Source organism: Trichogramma pretiosum, unplaced genomic scaffold (genome assembly GCF_000599845.2).
Source record: "Trichogramma pretiosum strain Unisexual culture from Peru unplaced genomic scaffold, Tpre_2.0 scaffold24, whole genome shotgun sequence".
NCBI classification, from domain to species: domain Eukaryota; kingdom Metazoa; phylum Arthropoda; class Insecta; order Hymenoptera; family Trichogrammatidae; genus Trichogramma; species Trichogramma pretiosum.
The window spans coordinates 1,042,304-1,067,106 of NW_019641611.1; the positions used below are offsets into that span (position 1 = coordinate 1,042,304).

Here is a 24,803-nt window from a genome sequence, read left to right on the forward strand (position 1 = left end):
ATATTGTATCTATATATTGTAATCGTTACTCAATTAACATTTTGCGTTCAGGCACCTAATCTCGCTTTGTGTGCGGGTGTGCATACCTAGCAGTCGATGGAATCAGTGACGCAATATTCCTCAAAAGGGTCGAATCTTTTTAAATGATCCAATCGATTGCTCATTCGTAGTAGCCCCTTTTAAGTTTCATTAACGTAATTCACACGAATTAAGAATAATTTATTTAATGAACATAAAAATCTAAAATTGTGACGCTTATGACTGATACTTTGATAAGGCGATTTATTTAATAAAATTTTATTGAATGCATGAGTAGAATGACATCAAGCATGCGGTTGAAAAATGTCGAGTGCTTTTTTACAGAGTACGTGCCTACGGTCCAGGTATCGAACCAACTGGTCCCATCACCGGTGCACCCGCCAATTTCTACGTAGAAACATTCTCAGCTGGCAAAGGAATTGTCGAAGTCACTGTCGAAGACCCTAAGGGTCTTAAATTACCGGTAATGTTTTGTATAGATTTACTAACCGGATGAATTGTAACTATAATTTTACCTTGAATCCGTATTTCTGCACCCATATTTATATTTATTGAATCATAAAACAATTTTTTTAATCACACCAATTTAAAAACTTTCAAATCAAAAACTCGTACAAAACACAATATCGAGAAAGTTTTTAAAATTGGTTACTTGCATAGAACACGAAAACATTTTTTTTATGACATTCTTGGAATCCGCAGCCTAATTTATAATTGCACTCTTTTAAAGAGGTGAATTTGAGGTGAGGTAAGGTAATTTCCACGCACCATCCACTTGATGCTGGATGCTCTCATACGGCTCTAAAACGTATAATTCTTTTTTTTTCAAAGCAATGTGTGCCATACTTACAATAACCAAATTGATGAACACTAATTATAGAAAATAAGTTTTGATTGAGAGTTGCAAATTGTCACTCGCGCCATTACAACTCTCAATTCAACGCAATCCTTTTTCCTGAATTTCTAAAGGTCGACATCAGGTTCAATCAAGATCGCAATCTCACGTACTCGGTGTCGTACACGCCGGTGAACGAGGGTCTGCACAAGGTGCGCGTCACCTTCGGCGGCCGGGAAATACCCAAGAGCCCGTTCCAAGTGATGGTCGAGGGCAAGGCCGGCGATGCCAGCATGGTCACGGCCAGCGGTCCGGGTCTGCAACCCGAAGGCGTCGTCGTCAATCGACAGACCTACTTCGACATTTACACGAAGGACGCTGGTCGCGGCATACCCGAGGTCGTCGTGCTCGATCCGCAGGTAAGTCAATCGCGCGCATACGCCTGCGTATACTCTATTTTTTCTGTACCCTTTTGCGCGGGCTATATAAGTCGCGCGTAAAAAGGCGAATGTAGGTCGGGCCCGCGCGCGATGACGGATGCTAAACTTGTTTCTCGCGCGCGGCGAGTTCGCGATTTTCTTTTTTACTATTGTTAGCACGTATGTAACGTAGCAGTATTGACGCGCGTATTTTTTTTCTGCAAAAAATCGAGAGCCTGATTTTTAGAGATTAGAGCAAATGTTTGTCGACTATCTTTTACTTTATTCACTTTGATTAATGATAACAATTTTATTGTTACTTTTTTCATATTTTCTTTGCGAATCCAACAGCCTGTCCAAAGAACGACGCGAACTTACACTTATACAGAGTACGTGAGGACTCAGACTCGGACTGTGACGCCTTATTACTACTCGCCTTACCATCCATAGACGTGCCACACAAACATTTATACAAACACACGTACACTTACACGCACATAAAAACACAATTTACACTTACACTGGCATATAAATACGCATGAATACACACACCTCTGATACACTTGGCCTAATAATTAACTGCTGCTTTTAGAACTTAAGTAACTCAATAAACAATGAGCACTCTGTGCATTAATGCCAACACATTTATCAGTATTATAAAAATTCATCATGCTCTACTTTTAGAATTAGACTCATGTAGGAATCGTTGTTTTTTTATAACAAAAACTTACATACAAACCTTAGAAGTTTAGTCTAAACGTATAGGTAGTCTTCTCTTTTATCGTTTGATCTACCTCATCTTTATACATTTATTAAATTTCCGTATCTCTATACTGCCAAACGCTCTTAATTATTAGGCCCCCTTGTAGTTATAACTATAATTAGACGCGTTTGACATACTAACTCAAAAACGAATAACGATTATATTATTAGGAAGTAAATTAGGAATACAAAGTAGAAAACAGAACCAATTACTACTGTAGACATAGGAAGTTTAAAACTAATTTTACATTTAGAAACCAAAACAATTTTTGATTTGACATTACTATACGAAAACAACAACGTTTTGACTCACACAAAAACAAAAATGACGACAATGACAGCACAAAATTGTGACCTTATAATGCGATGGACAATCACGAAAAACAGCGGTGGACGACACAGCAACGTTGGTGGTAAGCACAGGTAATATGGGACACCTAATTTCAAACGCTTGCCAATTTCGACGAAGTGCATTACCTTTTTTTTCTTAATACTATTATATATCTAACGTCAAATCGACATTAACCTTCTCTATTTTTTTCTATGTAAAATAACATGATTAACGCGCATCTTAGTTTTAGATGATCTCAGATTGACAAGACATTTTTTAAAACTCAGAACATTAAAAAATAACTTGACTTACGTTCGATCTGAATATTTTTACTGTCAATCGTCCGAGTAAAGTTTTCGAATAATTCTAAAATTTTCTTGTAAAAAATTTTTACGAAAATAGCAACGAGAAAGAGTGACTTTCCTCAGATTATAAATAATTTATCGCTTACTGCTTTCTATACCGTGGTGTTCCATATTACTTTTGCTTATTTCAATATGATTGTTATCAAGTATCTGACAAGTATAAAATTTGTTATTATAAATATTTTCAGCAGAAAAAAAGTTCGTGGAGTACTTAAGTTCCCATTGTTATTGAGAGAAAAAGTGAAACTCTTTTCTACGAATTTTTATAATTAGACTCACGTTGGAGTACTTGTTGCATTGTTTTTACGGAGACTGTCTATTATATCGAAATATATTATCTTTCTTCAGCAAAGCTTGCGCGTTGTTGGACACCTCGAAAAGAAAAAGCTCCTGCATCGTAACGAACATTTCTAAAATTATAACTCATCATTATTTTTAACCCTATTTTTATTTTAGTTACTCGATTATTATGATTTCTTTCATGCGTATCGACAAGAATTTCGTCCAATAAACACCAAACAAAACAATAAATTATATTATCATGCGTCATCATTTGCTTCAATCTGTGCGTCGAAGAAGTTAATAAATTTACGTTCAGCCGAAATACATCAGCTTTCATATGTTATATTTAAAAAATAATGTGTGACAACTGTGATTTGCTGCATTTTAAAGCGTTTCTTTAGCATCACTTAGATTCGTCGCATCAAACGTATTATATGTTTGCCGTGAGAATTCGTCGAGTTGTTCATAAACATTTCTCACTTGGTTTTTGTGTCGATACAGGGCAATAAAACGACAGTACCGGTAAAACTACGTCAAACGTCGCCCGATGTCTATCGTTGCGAGTACGTCTCGCCAGTCGTCGGTCTGCACTCCGTCAATATCTTCTTCGCCGGCAAGCTCATACCCAACAGTCCAACCGGGGTACGAATCTCGCCCCTGTCCGACGCTAAGAAATGCCGAGCTTACGGCCGTGGCTTGGTGTCCAACGGAGTGCGCGTCAAAGACGACGCCGACTTCATTATCACGACCAAAGACGCCGGCGAAGGTGTGGCCGAAGTGCGTGTCATCGCACCCGGTGGAGTCACTGTGCCCGCTAAGTACGTGTTGCAACACAGAGCGATGATCCGCAACCAAGGAGTACTATCTAATACGTGATATTTTCCCCCAGACTAACCAAGATCAATGACGAAACGTACGAGTGCCATTACTTCCCCGTCAAAGAGGGCCGCCACGTAGTTATGATCACGTACGGAGGCAAGGAGATCCCCAAGTCACCGTTCGAAGTCAATGTTGGACCTTACAAGGAGACGCGCATCCGAGTCTTCGGACCTGGATTACGCGGGGGTGTGGTTAATCATCCGGCTCGCTTCACCGTCGACACGAACGGCGAAACCGGTGCTCTTGGTTTCTCCATCGAGGGACCTTCGAAAGCCAAAATCGACTGCTTCGACAACGGCGACGGTACGGCCGATGTGTCCTACTTGCCTACCGCTCCTGGACCATATGCCGTGCACATCTTGTGCGACAACGAAGATATACCCAAGTCTCCGTACATCGCTCACATCGTGCCACAGTCCGATTTCCATCCTGACAAGGTTTGTCTTTAGCCTCGTGTCCGTATATCTTTGCGACGAACTGTTTCAAACTAATTTTCGGATGCATTTTTCAGGTCGAAGTCAGTGGACCGGGTATCCAACCGACGGGTGTTGTTTGCGACAAACCAACTCATTTCACCGTAGATTACAAAAAAGCAGGCATCGCTCCATTGGAAGTAGCTATTAAGGATGCCTTTGGTCGCGACGTACCGGTCAAACTGGAAGACAAACGCGACGGAACCGTTGTAGCCCAGTACAACCCGACCTCGGGCTCGAATCACGTTGTTCAAGTCAACTACGGCAACGTGGCCACGAAAAAATCGCCGTATCGCGTGAAGGTCGAAGCCCCCTTGAATCCGGCTCTCGTACAGGTCTATGGTCCAGGTTTGGAGAACCCCAAGAGCAATACCCCAACGCACTTCAACGTCAACTGCCGCGAGGCTGGCCCTGGCGAGTTGGTTGCGCAAATGAAGTCGCCCGACGATCGTGAATTGCCCATCTCGCTCACCGACAACGACGACGGAACCTACACGGTCGACTACGTCGCACCCAAGCCTGGAACCTACACGGCCAATTTGACCTACGGTGGGCTCAAAGTACCCAAGTGCCCGATCAAGATCAACGTCCAGCCGCACGTAGACGTTAACAAGGTCAAGGTTAACGGTCTCGCACCGAGTAAGTCGAATCATTTCTACTACCTTTTACTGATAACGAGATATGACATTAGGGAGCGATATTTCTCAACGATGTTTTCATACGAGTCTATTTATATGTTTGGATAGAGAAAAAAATTAAGCATCAGTGAGAAATAAAGTTGTTTCTAGTTCATAATTTAAAATCCACATAATTCACACACATACGACACACTGGCACGATCACGTCATTTGTACGCTTATTCTAACGTTCTTTCTCGTTTCGCTCTCGTTTGCCCACTCAAATCTGTGTCAAGAGTCAAAAATTCGCGCAAGGCTCCCTTACGGCGCGTTTAGAAGCCGAAGAATGTGTGCAATAATACAAGCTACACGCGTATACACACGCGCTCTCCGTCGGCCCGGCAAATATAGCTATTTTCTCGCTCTGGCAAATATGCGAATCATGAGATTCCAGCTAAATTTGTGACGTTCACGCGCAGCGCGCCGCAGAGATACATACTCATATGTACGCACACTGGTTTATTCTCGGACGAAAGAGAGAGAGAGAGAGAGAGATGCTATATACTAAATATAAAATTCCCAATGCCTATGCGAGAAACAATATTATTTTGTCGCGGGCGCGATATAAACGCGAGCCAACTCCGAGCCGCCCCCGTGTGGGCATTCGTGGGTCTCGATTCGCATAAAAAACGAAACTTCGTACTCGCAGCGATCGATCGAATATCCTCTCTATAAATGGCACCAGGCGCTATCGATCGAATCAACGTGGCTCGTGCACAACGACGACTCGCACATCGTCGCACTCACTCCAATTATCACTAGGACATGATTGTATATGTAACCGCTTCGAGTGCCAAACTTATGCAACCGCTGACAGAATATGTATATATGGCTTCTGCGCTCAATTAATATCAGCGAAACGCGAACGTTTTCGCGAGGCACACCTGCGACAGTTGCCTTTCGCAACACTAACACTACTGAACAACACACGATATCTGCACTTTACGAGTCAAAAAAAGCAATGAAAAAAAAAAAATCAAAAAAACATGCAAAGAACGAAACAAAAAAAAAGAAAACGTCACGTCAAAACGCAGCCGCGCCCGTGAACAGTCTCCAGCAGTTTAGCGTGCTAACGCGGGAGGCTACCAGCGGCTATCAACAACAATCATCGCCGTTACCGGACATACAGGTTGTCATCAGCAGTCCGTCGAGCAAGCCCTGCAAGGCCCAAGTCCTCGCCACGCCCGACGGCTACCTCGTCTCGTACACGCCCGTCGAGCTCGGCGATTACGTCGTGGATGTGGTCGTTGGCGGAGTGCCACTGCCGAGCCTGCCCAGACGCGTCACCTGCCTGCCGCAGAGCGAGCCGAAGCTCGTCAAGGCCCACGGGCCCGGCCTCGTCGAGGGCTACACCAACAGGCCGGCCAAGTTCGTCATCGACACGCGGGGCGCCGGACAGGGCTCGCTCGGCGTGACGATCGAGGGGCCCTGCGAGGCCGCCATCACCTGCGCAGACAATGGCGACGGCACCTGCTCGGTGGCCTACCTGCCCACCGAAGAGGGCGACTACTCCATCAACATCACCTTCCTGGAAGAGCACATACCCAACTCGCCGTTCCAGGTCATGATCTACGATCTCGTCGACGTAAACAAGATCACGGTCTCGGGCAGCGGCATACAACCTCATGGTCAGCAGCTATTATACGGCACAACCAATCCGCACAGTGCATAAATATACCAGTGCATCTCTATATATCAGCGTGCTTGTCTTTTTCTTACAAAATATATTTGTTCCTGTTATATACACTGGACAGCCGTGCGAGAGTCAATGTTACGACTCGTGCCTGATTGACTTTCTTCGTTTGTTTCTATATCTGTCACACGTGTTTATCGTATATCCACATAGTTTATCGCATGTATACTGTAACACTATCGAATGCTTTGAGTGTTGTATTCATAACATATGCCCACCTATCCATTATATACCGTTATTGCGAGCAGAAACTGATACTTTTTGCAAAAGAAACAATAAACAATGAAATAGAGAGTATCGGTTTTAGCTCGATAAAACTGAATTTTCTCATATATATTGAGAATTAATTGCCTTGTACGAGTAATATAGCATGTATGCCTTGTTAATTATTTATCTAATTTTGTAATGAAACATTTTATCTTGATTGAATTTCTTAGAAAGTAGCGGTTGTGATGCGTTTTTTTGCTTGACTTAGATCGACGTCGATAAAAACATCGATCACACATTTATGTTTACCCTCACAAATTTACATATCTTATGAAGTCATCGCATCTCTTTCTAAACGACACTATCCTTTCAGGCGTGAATCTCCATCAACCGACCAAATTCACCATCGACACGAGGGCAGTGAATAAGCCTAAAGGCGAGAGCGAACGTCTCGGATGCACTATCAATAATCCGAGCGGTGGTGTCACGGAAAAAGTCATCACGCCTATGAGCGACGGCACTTACAGCGTCAATTACACGCCCTTCGAGGAGGGTACGCACAACGTTGATATCGTTTACGACGGCATTCCTGTGCCTGGCTCGCCTTTCCCGGTGAGCGTGCAACGCGTCACCGATGCTTCCAAGTGCCGTGCTTACGGGCCTGGCCTGCACCACGGCATCGTCAACCAAACCAACAAGTTTACTGTCAATACCAGAGGTACGTCGAAGAAACGAGTGCCGAATTTTTTTTAGAAACCGATGAACATTGATTATCCTCTGTGATATTACAGATGCCGGCAATGGAGGTCTTGGCCTGGCCATCGAGGGTCCGAGCGAAGCAAAGGTCAAGTGCACCGATAACTTCGATGGCTCTTGCGATGTCGAGTACGTACCAACTGAAGTTGGTAATTACGACGTCGCTATCAAATTCGCCGATAAGAACATCCCCGGCTCACCCTTCAAAGTGCCCGTAGTTGAGAAGGTTTGTTTCACACTGCCTGCCTGCCTATGTTAAAAGTTACTATTCCATTATTGAACATACCGATCATGTTAATTTTAGCAAGCGCCACCAGCACCCGCTAATGGTAGTAAGGCATTCGCCTACGGCCCAGGAGTCACTCCGCAAATGGTGCACGAAGATGAGCCAGCGACCTTTACGGTTGACTCGACCCAAGAGTCCAACGCTATGCTCGACGTGAAGGTGAAGACCGACCGAGGCACCGTTGGTAAACCCGAAATCAGGCGTGTGAAACAAGGAGTTCACGAAATCACGTACATGCCATCGCAAACCGGCAGTACTGTACAAGTCGATGTCAATTACGGAGGCAAGCCCATCCAGGGAAGTCCCTTCAAGATGAAGGTCGAGCCTCCCACGGACCAATTCAGCGTGCCTGTCAAGGCAACTCCGAGCCAAGTGACCAAACCCACGTGCAATCCCAACAACGTGGTTTTGTCGGGACCTGGTGTGCAACCGGTAGTTACGGCATCCTTCCCGGTTGACTTTAACATTGACTTGTCAAAGGCCGGTATCGCTCCACTGGAGGTTCAAGTCCTTGGTCCCGACGCCGAGCCACGCAAAGTCGATGTCCGCAGCATCGGTAACGGCCAGGTAAAAGCTACCTACGTACCCGACGACTGCGGCCGCTACAAAGTGAACGTCAAGTACGGCGGCAAGGATGTGCCGAACAGTCCGGTGACCATTCAGGCTGTCTCGACCGGCAAGGCCGACGCAGTAAAGATCAAAGAGGGCGTGCAACGCACTCTGGCACAGAAGCAGGATTACTGCATCACTGTCGATACGGAAGATGCTGGACGCGGCGCTGTTACCTGCAAAATTCGCAATACCAAGAGCACCAACAATGACAGGTAAGTCAGTTTTCTACCCAGTCCAAGTCGGTAATAGTGCACTCCGCGCTATTTTAGTTGCGAGGATTATGATTGCTTTATTCTTTACCTTCGACGATTTCTAGTTTATTCAAATCTTTTAGACACTACATTGAAATCTTACCAGAATAAACAAATCGAAATACTAATAAAATCATCGATGTCTTATGTTTTTGAACAACTTGATAACTATGCCATTGCATGCTCGATAAGTTATGAATTTGCGTCATTGTAGAAATAAAATAGTACAAGTTGTAAAAGCAACTAAAAGACAAAACGGGTACTATCACGTAATTATATGCGTAAACATTTCAATAAAACGAATGAATATTTCGACGGATAATTAAATTCTTGTTGCTTGGCAAAGTGCTTAGAGGCGCGCCTCTCTTCGAATTGTACTTCAACCAAATATTCATCGAACGAAATAGTAAATACATACAAAACACCAGTAAAAATTCAGTCGAGGGCGTATTGACCAGGCGGGCGTGCTGTAAACCGGAAAGGCAGTAAGCATATAGGGCTATTTTCGGTCTGCGAATTGCTCCGAGTTACAGAAAGTACGACGGGCGTGCGTGACATTGTAGCAAAAGGCGAGTGCTACGTGTCAGCGAAGTATCATTCAACCGTTGCCACTTTTGCTCAGTTTCACTGCGCTGCGAGCCATTTGACAAAGTACCACACTTCGTCGACACTCGATATTGACGACTTAATTTGGAAAACGGCTCGAATGATAAATTTTGCCTGAATTTGCTGTTACACGTTAAATGTTTTTCATTTACGCACATATCTTTGATCGTGTTTGGCATACGAACATTTTTCGCGTTCCGATGCGCTTTTAAAATATTCCTCTTATAATTATTGTTCCTTTTTTAGACCATCGTAATCATCATTTTTCGTGTTCAATAAATTGTAACGCGATACACGAATGCGCGTTTCAAAAGAAATTTTATTAAAATTCGAATGTGAATGGATATAAATGACTGAAAAATATCGTTTGCAGCGACTGGATAACTTACCGAAAAGTACCCCACAGTCGAGCGAAACGCCGACAAATGTTTTATTAAGTATACAAAGCGTCAGAGTCGATCTGGTTACCTTGGAAAAATATACGAGCGAAGAAAAATACGACGTTTGCTCGCTGCATAATTCATATTTAAACTGCGCTCTTCTTATTCCAAGAAAATTTGATCATTTTGTTCGTTTTCTTTTACCTTACAGCGAAAACGTCGACGTGGAGATCGAAGAGAATACCGATGGCACCGTCGATATTTTCTACAATGTCGAAGAACCCGGCGATTACACGATGAGCTTGAAGTTCGGTGGACAGCCGGTTCCAAATGGCCTGTTTTCGTTCAAAGTGAGTATCCAAGCATTTATCGTTTATAATGAAAATTTCTAAAATAAAATACACGTAAGTAATTTCACGCATCGAAACCCCGTCCGCGATAATAAATGCAGCGAGAAATAATTTCTCATATTTCTACACGTCGACAAAAAAGAATTAAAAACCATGTTGTTTTTAAATTAAAAGAGTTCGGAAACTCGATATTGGCGATCGATATGCTCGAAGCTTGTTTCTGACTTGTTTTGTTCCACAACATCGATGATAAATGTTCTCTCCACGCGAGCTTGCAAGCATCTACGTAAATAAATTCTCGCCCGATCCCAAAATAAAATCGGTTGCAGCCGTAAAAATGCGATAAACGTTATCGGATATAAATACAAAAGTGCCTGCACAAGTCCGGGCGGAGAAACGAATTCCCATAGACTCGGCTCGCGCAGTTAGGCCTCGCTATAATAGCTGCAGACTTGCGAGATGCGTGCATTATAGTAGCCATAGGCGTGATGTGCATCGCACGACGCTCTCTCTCGGGGTGGGGAGCCGTGACCAGCACAAGATGCTCAACGCGACCGCTCGCGTAGTATTATAAGATCACAAGTTTGCTCCGAGCTTGTAATCGAGCTCTCGTGTAAAGTCGTGGTTCAGGATCAGCTGCGTCTTTCGGCCCGTCCCTCCAGTCTAGCGCTGCAAGCTCTCGTATAATAACACGCGCGACACAGTTCCGTCCAGAGACTCGTCGGTATCGCGTCACGCCACTACGCTAGGCCGCTACTCAGGTTTTTTCGCCGCATACCCAGCAAGTAAGTTTTCTCGCATCTTCGTGCTTGTAATATGTATGTGTCATAAAGGTGTGGCAGCGATCGGGCGCTTGTGTGCGAGCTTGCATCGGTGCGCACATGGAGCTTAAATGGAACGACGCGTACGAATGAACGGAAGCGCGCGCATAATATGATGTCTGTGGCACGCAGTGTGACTTGTGCACTCCTCCTACTCCACTAAATTCTGCTTCAACTCGTCTCGCGTCATAAGCCGCGGGCGCGCGCGCACGAGCTAAAATTTTCCCGGCCCCCGGGAAATATTGTCGCGAGTTCGATTGCTGGCTGTGTCGAGCTTGCGCCTATAGCCTCGAAACTTGCGGGAGCCATTTCACGATAAGTGCGAAAAATTTAACGCATTTTTTCATTTTATATATGCTTTTCCATTGTTTCTTTCGCGTATGTTGGGCTAATAAGAAAACACGATTCCGGGAAGTCCGCGGCGAATGTTAAACCGCGACATTAACGATTGAAAAATATACGATGTAACTCGATACTTTTATTCGTTGACATTCGTCGAAACAATGTTCGAAAGCTCTGTCAGTCTCGCAAATTGCAAAGCAAAAATATCAATCCAACAAATTAGTATTTCTTTTTTCTTATACAATTTTAGCTTGTAATTTCGAATCGTAAACGTGCTGACGCAGCGTTGATTTATGCGCCACGTCAGTGGTAGCCGTTCGTCAATGGTCAGACAAGTAGAAACTCTCGAGCCTGTTCGGACCGACTACACGCTTGCTCGCACAATTATCCGACGCGCTGTTGAACTTGCAGGCCCACGATGACTTGATATTTCTCTACTAAGATTTTTTTAACAACTACGATCCGTGTGTTTTTTCATAAAAAAATCAATTAAATCGAATTGTCTCAATGCGTCGCGATCTATACACAGCATTTAGCTTATTTATTTATTTTCAAACTATCGAGCGCAGTTGTTGTGAAACACAAACTGCGGGCAGAGGCAACAAAATGAGCAAGAGGGAGAGGCGCCTTCGTGAACTATTTTGAGTGCCGAGTGCGCGCGAGCGAGTAAGCGAGCGGTGGGTGGACGACGACGACGACGACGACGATGGGAGAGCACAAGACGCGACGAGACGAAGCCTCTGAATTAATGTCTCTCTGGTTAAATTAAACGTCGCACACCTCGATCCAACGTCCGACGCGCTGCTGCTGCTGCTGCTGCTGCTGCTGTGTGGCGGCTGCCATGCACGCGCCTCGGTGTGGCCTAGGCGAGATTTTTACCCATGATGAGTTGCATCGAATGATTTATTATTGGCTCGGAACATGCTGCTTTTTTAGGGAATTTTGCTCGTTGCCGCGTGTGTATATTTTCAGTACATGTTGCTGCAGCGCAACCTCTTCGTGATTTTGATCAAGTTAATAATATCGTCGTCCACCCGACTCACATGTTTCGTATTAAATTTCTTTCGTTCGATTTTTTGCACATTTGTTTTTCGGAAAGAGGAAAAAAATAAAAGGTAACTCGTCGATGAACGAGATTTTGTTTATTTGTTCGGGTGGGCTATAATAAACTCGGCGCGCGTTCGATACATCAGCCTCGCAAACGTAAACAATCGAAATTCCGATTGATGAAAAAAACAAATAATCGGAAAAAATAAAAGTTACGAAATTGTCAAGGTAATAATAATAATAAGCGGATGAGTTTTACCCGACCAAGTCTATGTACCCGCAATCCTTTCAATAAGATGTACGGTTGTAACAGCTGCACGGCCACAGCTCGATTCGCATGAGCAGTTAAAAGTCTCGAAAATAGCTTTGCGCAAGCACTTGCTCCCGCGCTCTTTTACCGCACGCGCGCTACACGCGAGCTTTACGGAGCTTTCGATGAACAAAAAGTAAAAAATCAAACAATTTCTCGCGGCAAGATTTCGCAATAGCGAGAAATTCCGTATGTGCGACGTTTTCGCGTGCGCGCGTGACTCGTGTTTACGCGCTCGGCACAATGCGCCGTAGTGGCGACTGCTCTCGTTGCTACCAGCTACAATGCACGTAGTCCTGCACACGCGTTCGATTGTGTTTACGCACTCGAGCTTGGCTTGAGTCTGTCTAGGTGTTGCCACTCTCTATTGGTGGGGAAAGAAGAATCCGGGCTTCAGAGAGCGCGATGGATAGATGGAGACGTTGTAGATTCAAGTCGCGGCCGCAAGCTCGCTATTATTGTCTTTTAGTAGTTGTTGGTGCAGCCGCACAATGCACTAGTGTTATTGTGCGTCGACTATATACACTAGATTCGCAAAGTGGCGTTATTTGAACACAGATTCATACGTACACGATCGATTTTGCCGATTTTTGTCCCTACGAGTGAATAAGTGCGGTAAGTGTGCGCGGCATCAGCGTCGTGACATCCCGATCGTTTGACATATAAAGTGATTCCGTCACGAGTTGCTGAACAACAGTGTCGTAGCGAGCTAAGAAACATGCAGCTGTCACGCATAAGTACAAATTGTGTCTGACGCTCGACACGAACAGCCCTCCTCGTGTAGCTCTCAAAGTGCAGGATTTTGCGACACATAGGCTTACGTAATATGTTGCTACTGGCGTCTGACCAGCCTCTCTCGCTTACTTTCTCGAGTAAGAGTGATACGTAGATTTCGATTAAATGCGCTACGTTGCTCTCGAGGTTTACCCCATTAGAACGTCGCAGCTCGACTCCCGAGCTTTCGCAGCCTTTCGCGTACGTGCGCGCTATAAGAGAGTTAAAGTACATTTGTATAAGCAGCCCGCGATGTGATTTATGCGCCCGATGTGAATTTGACGGAGCTTCGAGTTATTCTCTACTTTTTCCGTACCCATCTTCGCACTCCTCGGTAGCTGTAATTAATTATTTGAGTGAAGAATAGCTTACAACTTTTGAATGAATAATAACACTTCTTTGATCTGCGCTGGGCTTGCCCCGGAAATTTTCCATAACTTTGCTGTCCGATTTTTTTCTGTCTCACGTAATAATAAATGTTGTTTATGGACTCGAACAATTTGGCCATCTTTTGGGCAAGAGAAACGCTCCCAAATCTTCGATGCGCGCGAAGAAAATAGATTTACGACGGCTTTATATTTACGGCATTTCGTGCCTAGTTTTGCGCGTAAATGTCCCCCTTCGATAAACTCACTGCAAAAAAGGAGTGTCAGACGAACTGACAAAGCTTGACAAATTTGTCATCGTGTCGTTACGATTGATGAAAGCTTCATAATGTAAATATGCACCTGCTTTTATACTTGAAAAGCCTCGGTCGCAGGACATAAAACGACGCTCGTAAAAGCTCGAAGAAAGGCTGTGCAACGCTAAACACGCGCTCTGTCTTGTTTTAGGCGTCGGAAGATTACAAGGAGACTAGCACAAAAACCACTAAAACTCGCCGTAGCAGAAGGACAAAAGAAGAGCACATTGTCGAGCAGCATAGCAGCTCGAGTTCGACTTTTACCAAGCGCACTACCAGAAAGGAGACCTCGACTTCGACTTCGAGCTCTACTCAATCGAGCAACAATTTCAACAGCATCCGATTGAACGGCATACCAGTGCCTTACGTCGCCGGTGGAAAGATATATTGTAAGTAATAATATTGAATAATTTTTGCTATAATGTATTAAGGAGAACGCATGCCAAAATCTGCCGCGGGATACATAAACGATAATGTTGAGCTTATTTTGCGCGTAAAGGGATTATGACGATGACGCGATTATTCAACGAAACTAGCCCGCGTGAAACACTTAATATTCTCGAGCCTCGATGCCCTGTGTTTTTCAATTAATCTTTGAGCTTATAATAATTACACGGAGACACGCGGCGGTCGCGGAGCTACGCAGAATTATAGCGAGTGATTCAAGTTGTCTTGATAATTCATGCTTGGAGCTTTTGCGAACAGAAAGCTTCCAACGGGCGCAAGCACATACATGTTTACACTCCAACTCGGGTGAGTGAAAATTTAAGCACATTCTGCAAGTTGCGCAGCTCACCCTTCATTCTTTTTGCCGTGCACGCGCCGCACGAGGTTTACTGCAGTGTCTAGCATGCGAAACGCATTCGCAAACGACCTGTGCATTTTCACTCGGCGTTAAATTCACCGTGATTCCTGCCACGGCAAAAAGCTCTTATAATGCAATCAAATTTAGATGACAGTTTTTAGTTGTATCGATTGCAGAGCATAAAGCTTGCACAGAGTTTACAGTTTCATCGTACACAGAGAGTCAGCTGCACAGCGACAGTAGTAGCAACAGTAGCGTGATTCATGCGGATTGAATTTTTATTTTGGCTCTCGCATTGATATAACTGTGCCGATATACGAAAAAGTTTACAAGCGTAGAAAGATCGCATGTTTTTGAATTTTTAAAAAAAATCCCTCGTTATTTATCGACTTTGATACGCGCGAAAACATCAAAATAAAATCCTTTTTGGCTGAGTGTATAGCACGGCCACTACTCAGTTTCGGCCAAAAGTGCACAAACATATGTTTTTGGCGCTACGTTTTCTCTCGAAAACCAAAACACAATAGATCGGGTCGAATATTTAGCTGTTTCAATTGAGTCAGCCGTCGAGATGGATTTAAATCGTTTATTCGGTCGTTGTTTTTCCTTAGTTTACCAACGATTTCTTTTATCGAAACGAATCTATGAATTCTCAATGTACTAATAATAGTTGTGTTGCATACGCGCAGATATTATATGTTCGACAAACCTCAAAAGGTCACATACAGGCGACGTATACCGCGGCCCAAAAATAAAATCTCGCGAGAAAAAAGAAGAGAAAAGTGCAATTCGTCGAAAGATTAAGCCATCATCGGGCGTTGATATTTATATAAAGATCTCGTTGAAGCGAAGTTACGAAAATGAGCTTGACTCCCTCTCGCGCTTGGAAACCCCATAGATTTCAACATTACGGAGGCACGGTTCGATGCATCAGCGGTAAAGAGGCCGCGGCGCGACCGGAAAAAATGTCAACGCGCCGAGAGAGAGAGAGTGAGAGAGAGCGAGAAAGAGAGAGCAGCGAGTGTGTCGGTGCGTGTGTGCGTGCGCGAAACGGCCCGCGAGGCTCCACCGACGACACACGTAATATCAGCGCGACACACGGCTCTTCTCAGTCAGCGCTCTGATGCGACCACGGAATGATATCTTGTCGCAAAGACGCCTGAATACTGCACGCATGACAATCCTCGGTGTCGCATTGTGTTACTGACGAGTGATACGGCCTGTGTGAGCGCGAGTGTAGTTCGTGATCGCTATCGAGTCGCTGCGAAATGTCCGTACCCTCGACGCTCGTCGATCGGCACGAGTTATCGACTTTTTTTCGCGAGCAGTACAAAGCCATTACCTACAGCGAGCTCGACAGGCCCGAGCGCGGCCCCGTCTGTTACTTCATCGAGTGTCCAGCCTTTGCTCGAGCAGCCGAGGATACGACCGACTCTCCTGCTTCCGGCCTCGACTTTGAGCCGCTCATTTTTCAGTCGATATTTACGATAAAGACACGCTCAGGTTTGCCGTTTCCAACTTTTTTCCTTCCTGTTGCCTATACCGATCAAACTTTTGCGGAAGGTTGACCCAGTTACGTAATGCAAAGAGCCCTCAAAGCTCGCGCGTAAGGACCGCCGAGTCTTTGAAGTGAATCTTCGCTGGCTACTTTAACGTCGACCGATTCTCCACGCGCGCATGCTAATCATTGTAACGGGCCGCGGCAGAAATGCGCGGCTAAAAACATAATTAAGCCGAAATAAAATGCGTGTAACGAGTTCTCTGAAGTTTCGTGTCAAACGACGTATAAGCTCGCTCGTACGAAGGTACGCGGTGCACGTATATATAACAGTGCGTTGCGCCTTGCACCGCGCGCGCAAAAGAGAGAGGGACTATTTCGAATAATGTCGTGTGTTTTTGCTATTATTTTTAGCCAACGAAAACTTTGGAATATATCTGCAAATATGTATGCCCCCGCTGCACATCTGAAGCGCGCGCGCGTATACAGATTATGTATTTCTATAAATATGATATACTCGCGTGCGCCCCCCGCACGTATATTACTCTCGCAAAACGTTGACGCCGAATCAAATGATCAAATAATTCTTACTCGTGGCACCTGTTTAAACCAAGCTTGAGCCTTTTTTGTTGAAGAAAAAACCTCGACTGCGAAAAAACGACCAGTTTCGCTTTTATTAGTGCAAGGTCAAAAGTACCTTCGTTCCTTGTTTACGATGTAGATCTATTTTTTTCACCAGATTCATTCAACAGTTTTAAAAATACCTTCCTTTGAATTAAACTTTATTTTTTCCACTTCTCGTTTACAGCTGAAGTAAAGATGCCCAGTGGCAATATCGACAAGCCCGTGATCGAAGACAATCACGATGGCACCGTATCCATCAAGTACGATCCGAAAGAAGAAGGCCTCCACGAGGTCTTCGTCAAGTACAACGGTGAACACGTACAAGGTAAGTCAATTCGTTTGACGTATCATAGCAAGTAAAAAAATAGCGGAAAAAGAATAAGAGACAATCATTTGTATACGGTATATAGCTTTGAATAATCAGTAAAATTTCGAGAGAGCTCCGAGCGCTTGTAATTCGCAAATAGACCGTTAACGGACTTTTAATGAATCGCAGATGTACGCGATGCGCCGAGCGTCGTCCCGTACTCGACATTTATAAGTCAGCACGTCCGCACCCCTGCAAGCGGCCGCGTACCGCCAAGCTATTCCGTATAAATACACGTGTACTACGCGGAAAATAAGAGCCTCGATGAGCTCGCGCCTCTAATAAATCAGATTATTTATGAAATTATCCCGCGCAACGTAGCAGTGAGCGCGCATTATAGTAACTCATTGAAATATTAATGGCAACGGGTGTATTTTCGTGCGCGCGGCTATCTCGATCGAAGTTGTAATCGGTTGATTCATCATGCGCCACTCGATTTCAGGCTCGCCCTTCAAGTTCCACGTCGACTCGTTGGCGAGCGGCTACGTGACGGCCTACGGCCCGGGTCTGATCTATGGAGTTTGCGGCGAGCCCGCCAACTTCGTGATCTCGACCAAGGGTGCCGGCGCCGGTGGCCTGTCGATGGCTGTCGAGGGCCCGAGCAAGGCCGAGATAGCCTGCCACGACAACAAGGACGGCACCGTCGCGGTCTCGTACCTGCCCACCGCACCAGGAGAGTACAAGGTCTCGGTTAAATTCGGCGACAAGCATATCAAGGGTAGCCCCTACAACGCTAAGATCACTGGTAAGTTTGACAGTTGAATTTTTTTCATCGCGTAGGCTCGGTTTGCTTCGGGGAATGTTTGGACTCTGTATGAGAATTGCTTCGTGAAAGCTTTCGTTCAAGAAAACCCATGGAGTCGAATTTCGCGAATCAATTTCTCAAAGATTCTGATGCATTACTCGGAGCATCCTGAGTATGATGTTGACGTTGTTCTTGGAATTTCCATCAAAATCGCGCTTAGAAATTCTCGCAACAACTACAATATCGATGTCTTGTTATTTTTTCACAGCGTCGTCAAATTAGGAAAACAAAAGTGTGAACCCCGGTACCATCGTTTAAAAAAAAAATTATTATCCAAAAGGTTGTATCGTTTACGATCTAGTCAAATCAACACAACCGCAACATACAAAGAGTTATTATATATTTGAGAAATATATTTATCATGTATTAACAACTAGAATATATGTTATATGTTATGTTACATTACTATATATTTGCTTTCAAAGTGTATATTGTACTCAGTTTATGATATAAATGCGAGTAAAAAAAATTTTAATCGTGTATCAAAAATTGATTAATTCACTAAATAAAATGTGTTTTTTTTTGAAAAAAGTTTTTTTTATTTCTTTATGCGGAACTTTCGAATGAGAACATTAAATGTAAGAACGAATACTTTAGGTAGGTTGATGAAGTTGATTACACTAGAGCGTAAAGTTAAAAAAAGTTTTTCTTGGTAAAGCTTTTTTTACATAACTCATTTAAATCCCACTAACTTGTGTTGCGCTTCATAAATTATCATCAATGATCTGTATCAGTTCGCTCAGAACGACTTTTACGTACTGTTGTAAAACGAACGAATGGACGATCACAGATGATAAATTAACCCAAATGCGTTTTACTGCTGATTCTTTTTTTCAATACATATAGATATGTATACAATATATTATATATGATATTATATATGACATATAAAATTTTAAACATACGGAAAAAACACGGAAAAGCTATCATTATCGTTTGTAATATAGGTGAGGGTCGCAAACGCAATCAAATATCGGTTGGCTCCTCGTCGGAGGTTCAGCTGCCAGGTAAGGTGAGCGACGCGGACATACGTTCGCTGAACGCCTCGATCGTAGCCCCCAGCGGCCTGGAGGAGCCGTGCTTCCTCAAAAAAATGCCAAGCGGCAATATCTGCGTGTCGTTCACTCCTCGCGAGTGCGGCTCGCACGAGGTGGCAGTTAAAAAAATGGGAAAGCACATCGCCAACTCGCCCTTCAAAATCGACGTCAAAGACCGCGAGGTTGGCGACGCGAAAAAAGTCAAGATTCATGGCCCGAATCTCAAGGAGGGTAAAACTCACCAGGACAATACTTTCACCATTGACACGCGCAACGCCGGATTCGGAGGTCTATCCTTGTCCATGGAGGGCCCGAGCAAGGCCGAGATTCAAGCTAAGGATAACGACGACGGTACTCTCGTCATCTCGTACAAACCCACCGAGCCCGGATACTATATTATGAATCTCAAGTTCGCCGATCATCACGTTGATGGCTCTCCTTTCACCGTCAAAGTGAGCGGCGAAGGCAGCAATCGTCAACGCGAGAAGATCCAGAAGCGTCGCGAAGCTGGTAATTTTTGAAACGGTCGATTGTATCGCTAGTTACATCGACAGTTACTTGAATAATCGGCGAGTTTTTTGTTACAGTTCCTGTAACCGAAGTCGGCAGTAACTGCAAACTGACGTTCAAACTACCCGGACTCACGTCGTTCAACCTATCGGCCACGGTAACGTCGCCGGGCAACGTGACCGAGGATGCCGAGATCAAGGAAATTGAAGACACTCTTTACGCGGTCGGATTCGTACCCAAGGTACTTAGGTGTTAAAAAATAACGCGTTAGTTGTTTTCTTACGCTAGACCGCGCGCCGACAGCTTTTAAGTGCCAAGACAATGCGCGAAGTACCAGCGCGACGCGACAGTAAAACTAGCTCTTGATTTACAGCCAGACAAATTGCGCTCCACCGGCAGCGAGACACTTGTTAACTGATTTACGCGTGTACAAAACGTTACGTTTTTTTTCTGCAGGAACTCGGTGTACATATAGTTTCGGTGCGCTACAAGGACATGCACATCCCCGGCTCGCCTTTCCAATTCACCGTCGGTCCTCTGAGGGATGGTGGTGCCCACAGGGTACACGCGGGTGGCTCGGGTCTCGAGCGCGGAGAACAGGGTCAGCCCTGCGAATTCAACGTTTGGACGCGCGAAGCTGGCGCTGGAAACCTGGCCATCTCCGTCGAGGGGCCCTGCAAGGCCGACATCGACTTCAAGGATCGTAAGGACGGCAGCTGCTACGTGAGCTATGTCGTCAGCGAACCAGGTGAGCAAAAAAAAAAAAAAGTTAAATACATTGAACGATCCTACGAATTAGTTCTAGAAATATTTCGTCCACGCATACGCGTAGAAAGATGTATTTGGCCAACGGTAGCCCAGTACGGCAGATGCGCGGAGTCGTTGGTGGAGGTGGTAAAGAGCAGCGCCGTGTCATATTTTTGTTGAGCTGGTTATATTTGGGATTGCGATGCGTAAATGTCGCGAAAGAGAGTACGGAGGCGGAGGCCAGATTAGACTCTCAATTTCTCTATAATAAAATTATACTAACCAGCGATATAGTTATTATTGCATTATTTGACAGAAAAAATTGTTGATAAACTATGATGGCTTTGGTAAAAATAAATGCTTTTATCAAATGACTACTTCAAAGATGATATCCAGAGATAGTGAAAAACAAATATTTTTAAGAAGGTGCCAAAGCTAATAATAAAATTACCGAACATATTTTTTAAACCAAGCAAAGACTTTCACGCAGACTTATAGAAAAATATTGAGTGAAAATTTTGGAAAACGCGTTGAAAAATCTCCTTGAAATTCCGTGCTTTGAAGCAAATGTGTACTGCAGCTGCATACATATATGTAGAGCCGCGCGATGAAGATAAATGATTCGTTAGACGTCGCTCATTAGTCGTGCCAGTCGGCCGCGACCCGCAAAGCCTCTCCTCCGATATATAACATTATGCTGCCACTACTGCTGCCGCTTACATTTGTACTTCATTTATCGCCACGTTTGATTCTGCCACAGGCGAATACAGGGTGGGCATTAAGTTCAACGACCAACACATACCCGACTCGCCGTTCAAGCTGTACGTGGCGCCGGCAGTGGGCGACGCGCACAAGCTCGAGGTGGCACAGTTCCCGGACAGTGGCGTACAGCCCGACAAGCCCTACACCTTCCTCGTGCGCAAGAACGGAGCCAAAGGCGAGCTCGACGGCAAGGTAAGCTTATAAAGCAGAGCGCCGCTCTTCTACCAGAGTAGCGCGTTTCGTTTTTTTGTAAACAACGCAACGGATGCATCTTAATCATTGGCAAGCTCTCGAGCGCCGAGATAAATTTAACACCGAGCTCTTAGAAGCTGCTCCAAGATTGCCTTTCGCGACTTTGTCACGTCCATACACTCTGGCTTAATACTGCAATGTACACAAATTACTCTTATTTATAAAATTTAATTCATCACAGATAGTTTCGCCGAGCGGTATCGAGGACGATTGTTTCATCCAGTCGATCGACTCGGAGGAGTACTCGGTACGCTTCATGGCACGCGAAAACGGCATTCACAACATCCATTTGAAATTCAACGGTGTCCACATCAACGGAAGTCCTTACCGCGTGAAGGTCGGTACGGTCGATGCCGATCCCGCTGCCATTCATGTGCACGGCAATGGCCTCAGCACTGTCAAAACTGGCCAGAAAACCGATTTCATTATCGACACTTGTAATGCCGGAGCTGGGGCCCTTGGCGTCACCGTTGACGGACCCAGCAAAGTAGCTATGGATTGCACCGAGGTCGAGGAAGGCTACAAAGTCAGATATACACCCTTGGTGCCTGGCGACTACTACATCAGTATCAAGTACAACGGCTACCACATTGTCGGTTCACCCTTCAAAGTCACTGCCACCGGTATGTAATTCGTACTACCGACTAAGTTCACATATCCGATATTACCGACGGTCGATAATTTATATACTTTTCTTTGTTGCTTAGGTGCGGATTTGGCCGAAAGAGGAGCACAAGAAACGAGTTCAATCACTGTTGAGACGGTGCAAAAGTTCTCGAAGAACAACAAAAACGCAGGCCCAGTGTTGCCGCGTTTTAAATCCGACGCTAGAAAAGTTACAAGTAAAGGTATGGGTTTGAAGAAGGCCTATCTCGGCAAACAGAATCAATTTACCGTCAATGGTGGCGATGCTGGTAAGTTCAGTCATCTAAAACACAAAGACTAAGTTTTTCTACTAAGATTAACTGTCAAATTTTTATTATTAGGAAATAATATTCTTTTCGTTGGAGTTCACGGACCCAAAGGTCCCTCCGAGGAAGTGTATGTGAAACATATGGGTCGCAATAATTACAACGTGAGCTATTTGGTGCGTGAACGAGGCGAATATATCGTCATCGTCAAATGGGGTGACGATCACATTCCCGGCTCACCCTTCAAAGTCGACGTCTAAAAAAATTGCGATGCAGAATCGTGTCCATTCTCAAAAAAACATGTGCAATATTAAACGCATTCATAAACTGTAATAAGAGAAAACTGACAGCACTGCATGAAGTGCCAAACTTTTTTTCTTTCATTGTTGCGTTATCGTCATTATGATTGTCATTGATGTTATATAGCTGTTATTTATAATTATTTACGAACATCGTCGTATACTTAAAATAATGTGTCGTTATGATGTGAGCCATTTTTACTCCCCAATATTACAAATGTCAATCGAGACACGATTTCGACTATCTACTCGGATGTACGATAGAACATTCGATAATCGTGTTATCGATTAATGTTCAAAGAAAAAGTGTATATCATCGAAAGTGCCTTATCTTTAAGTGAGAACTTGAAAGTAAAGAGGAATTTTTTGAAATGAAAAAGTAAACCCAAATACAATTTAGCGTACATACTCATCTCTCACCCTTATTTCTGTATTGTGTAAGCTAAATCGAATGGCATGCTAAATAACTGAGTCAAAACTGCATTATTATTAGAGTTTCTTTAAGGAATGTATTACATTCTTACCATTAATCATCACTATGATTATGATTGTTATCACTACTATTATTGTCATTATCATTATTATTACATTCATATTTTATTGTTTATCATGCATATATTATACATAGAGATATGAATTTATTGCATACTGTTTATGGTATATTATAATAAATAGAAATAAAGCTATTATATTTATTAAGCATTTTGTTAATCATTTTACCACCTGAAATTTGAGTTGATCGTTTCTACCGTAAACTTTTAAGACGTTTCCTTGGTAAAAAAAGTACAAGTATAGCTATTTTACGTTTTAAAATAAACATAGTACAGTGCGAGCTCAAGAACTGCGCAATAACTAATCGTTGCAATTTTCCTCGCACTCGAATTATCTATTTCTGAAGGTATAACGTTACGACTAAGTGTAATCGGCGCGCAAACTCGAGAGGTCAGGCGCTTCACTATTTGTAAAGCGCGAACTGCATCAGTAATCTGCTCTAACATAAAGTCGAGTATTCTTTTTCTCTGATGTGTAGCAGCAGCCTATGGAATTTTATTCATCGTTTTATCCATGAAGAAAGTGTGTGTAGTGCGCATCCATCAGCGAAGAAAGGAGAAGTTGAGAGTAAGAGAGAGAGAGAGAGAGAAAGAAAGAGAAAGAGCGGAGGGAGTATACCGTTAGCGGCGCGGAAGTACCTACATCTAGTCGGTAGATGTAGCAAATACAGGAAGGTCAGAGGAAAAAGCGGCACCTTGATATTGCCACTTACTTACTCGCGAGTACGAACAAGAAGAGGAGGAGGAGGAGGAGGGTGAGGGCAAAACCGCGAGTGCGTCGCACAGAGAGGAGGACGAGCAAGAGTCCGGATAGGGCGAGAGGCGTTGCCCAAGAATCGAGCCTCACTTTCCAACTCGCCCAGGAGAAAAGAGGAGAGGGTGCAAAATTTGTAGCGCCCGCCCTCTCTTGCTCTATATACGGGCATGTGTGCCAAGAGGGAGCTACCGCCGCCAGTATAGAGGTACTGCATCAGAGCTAGTCTCCGGGAAATTTCACCTCGATTGCTGTCTCGGCAAAAAAAGCGACCTTTCCGATTCCTGCGATTCTGCCTGTCTCTTTTCGAGAGGGATTTAACAGTCAATTTGTTTCGTGCAGGAAAACGTTGAAAATATGTCATGTCATGGTGCAATCGAGTTAGCGTTATTACGTTTCAACGCTTAACTGCATAAAATATGACAAATATTAAGTGTTGTAGACTAATATTTTACCGACCCTTTTTGAAAAAATGACCTTGATTCTAACATCACTTTGTACAGAGTAGTGTGATCTAGAGAAGCTAATTTTTTATTCATCAAGGGTGTCGGAATTTTTTACTATTCTATAAATTACAACATCACATATGAAATTTTCTAATTTTACCATTCAAGATAGATCCATTCAAAAATAAAAATATAGCTTTCGAGGAAAAATTAGATTTCACATTACAAAGATAACTACAGCGCGATCCCTTCGCAG

The 24,803-nt window shown here is 44.0% G+C and overlaps 1 protein-coding gene across 3 annotated transcripts in view; it reads left to right on the forward strand.

Annotated features, from left to right (window-relative positions):
- LOC106648353 (filamin-A) overlaps positions 1–23,495 on the forward strand; it is a 30,926-nt gene extending 7,431 nt beyond the window's left edge. For 2 of the 3 annotated variants that reach the window (XM_014365189.2, XM_014365190.2), the window contains 19 exons: positions 364–502; positions 1,009–1,293; positions 3,535–3,851; positions 3,923–4,349; positions 4,424–5,024; positions 7,336–7,680; positions 7,754–7,944; positions 8,023–8,828; positions 10,065–10,203; positions 14,331–14,568; positions 17,291–17,431; positions 17,916–18,218; positions 19,226–19,825; positions 19,903–20,066; positions 20,282–20,573; positions 21,333–21,526; positions 21,768–22,209; positions 22,294–22,500; positions 22,573–23,495. In XM_014365189.2, the coding sequence (XP_014220675.1) occupies positions 364–502; positions 1,009–1,293; positions 3,535–3,851; positions 3,923–4,349; positions 4,424–5,024; positions 7,336–7,680; positions 7,754–7,944; positions 8,023–8,828; positions 10,065–10,203; positions 14,331–14,568; positions 17,291–17,431; positions 17,916–18,218; positions 19,226–19,825; positions 19,903–20,066; positions 20,282–20,573; positions 21,333–21,526; positions 21,768–22,209; positions 22,294–22,500; positions 22,573–22,757 (6,016 nt within the window). In that variant the 3' untranslated portion in view covers positions 22,758–23,495. Of the gene's footprint in view, positions 1–363; positions 503–1,008; positions 1,294–3,534; positions 3,852–3,922; positions 4,350–4,423; positions 5,025–6,096; positions 6,691–7,335; positions 7,681–7,753; positions 7,945–8,022; positions 8,829–10,064; positions 10,204–14,330; positions 14,569–17,290; positions 17,432–17,915; positions 18,219–19,225; positions 19,826–19,902; positions 20,067–20,281; positions 20,574–21,332; positions 21,527–21,767; positions 22,210–22,293; positions 22,501–22,572 lie in introns of all 3 variants that reach the window. The other variant, XM_014365192.2, reaches the window with a different exon arrangement.
- The last annotated feature ends 1,308 nt before the right edge of the window (positions 23,496–24,803 follow it).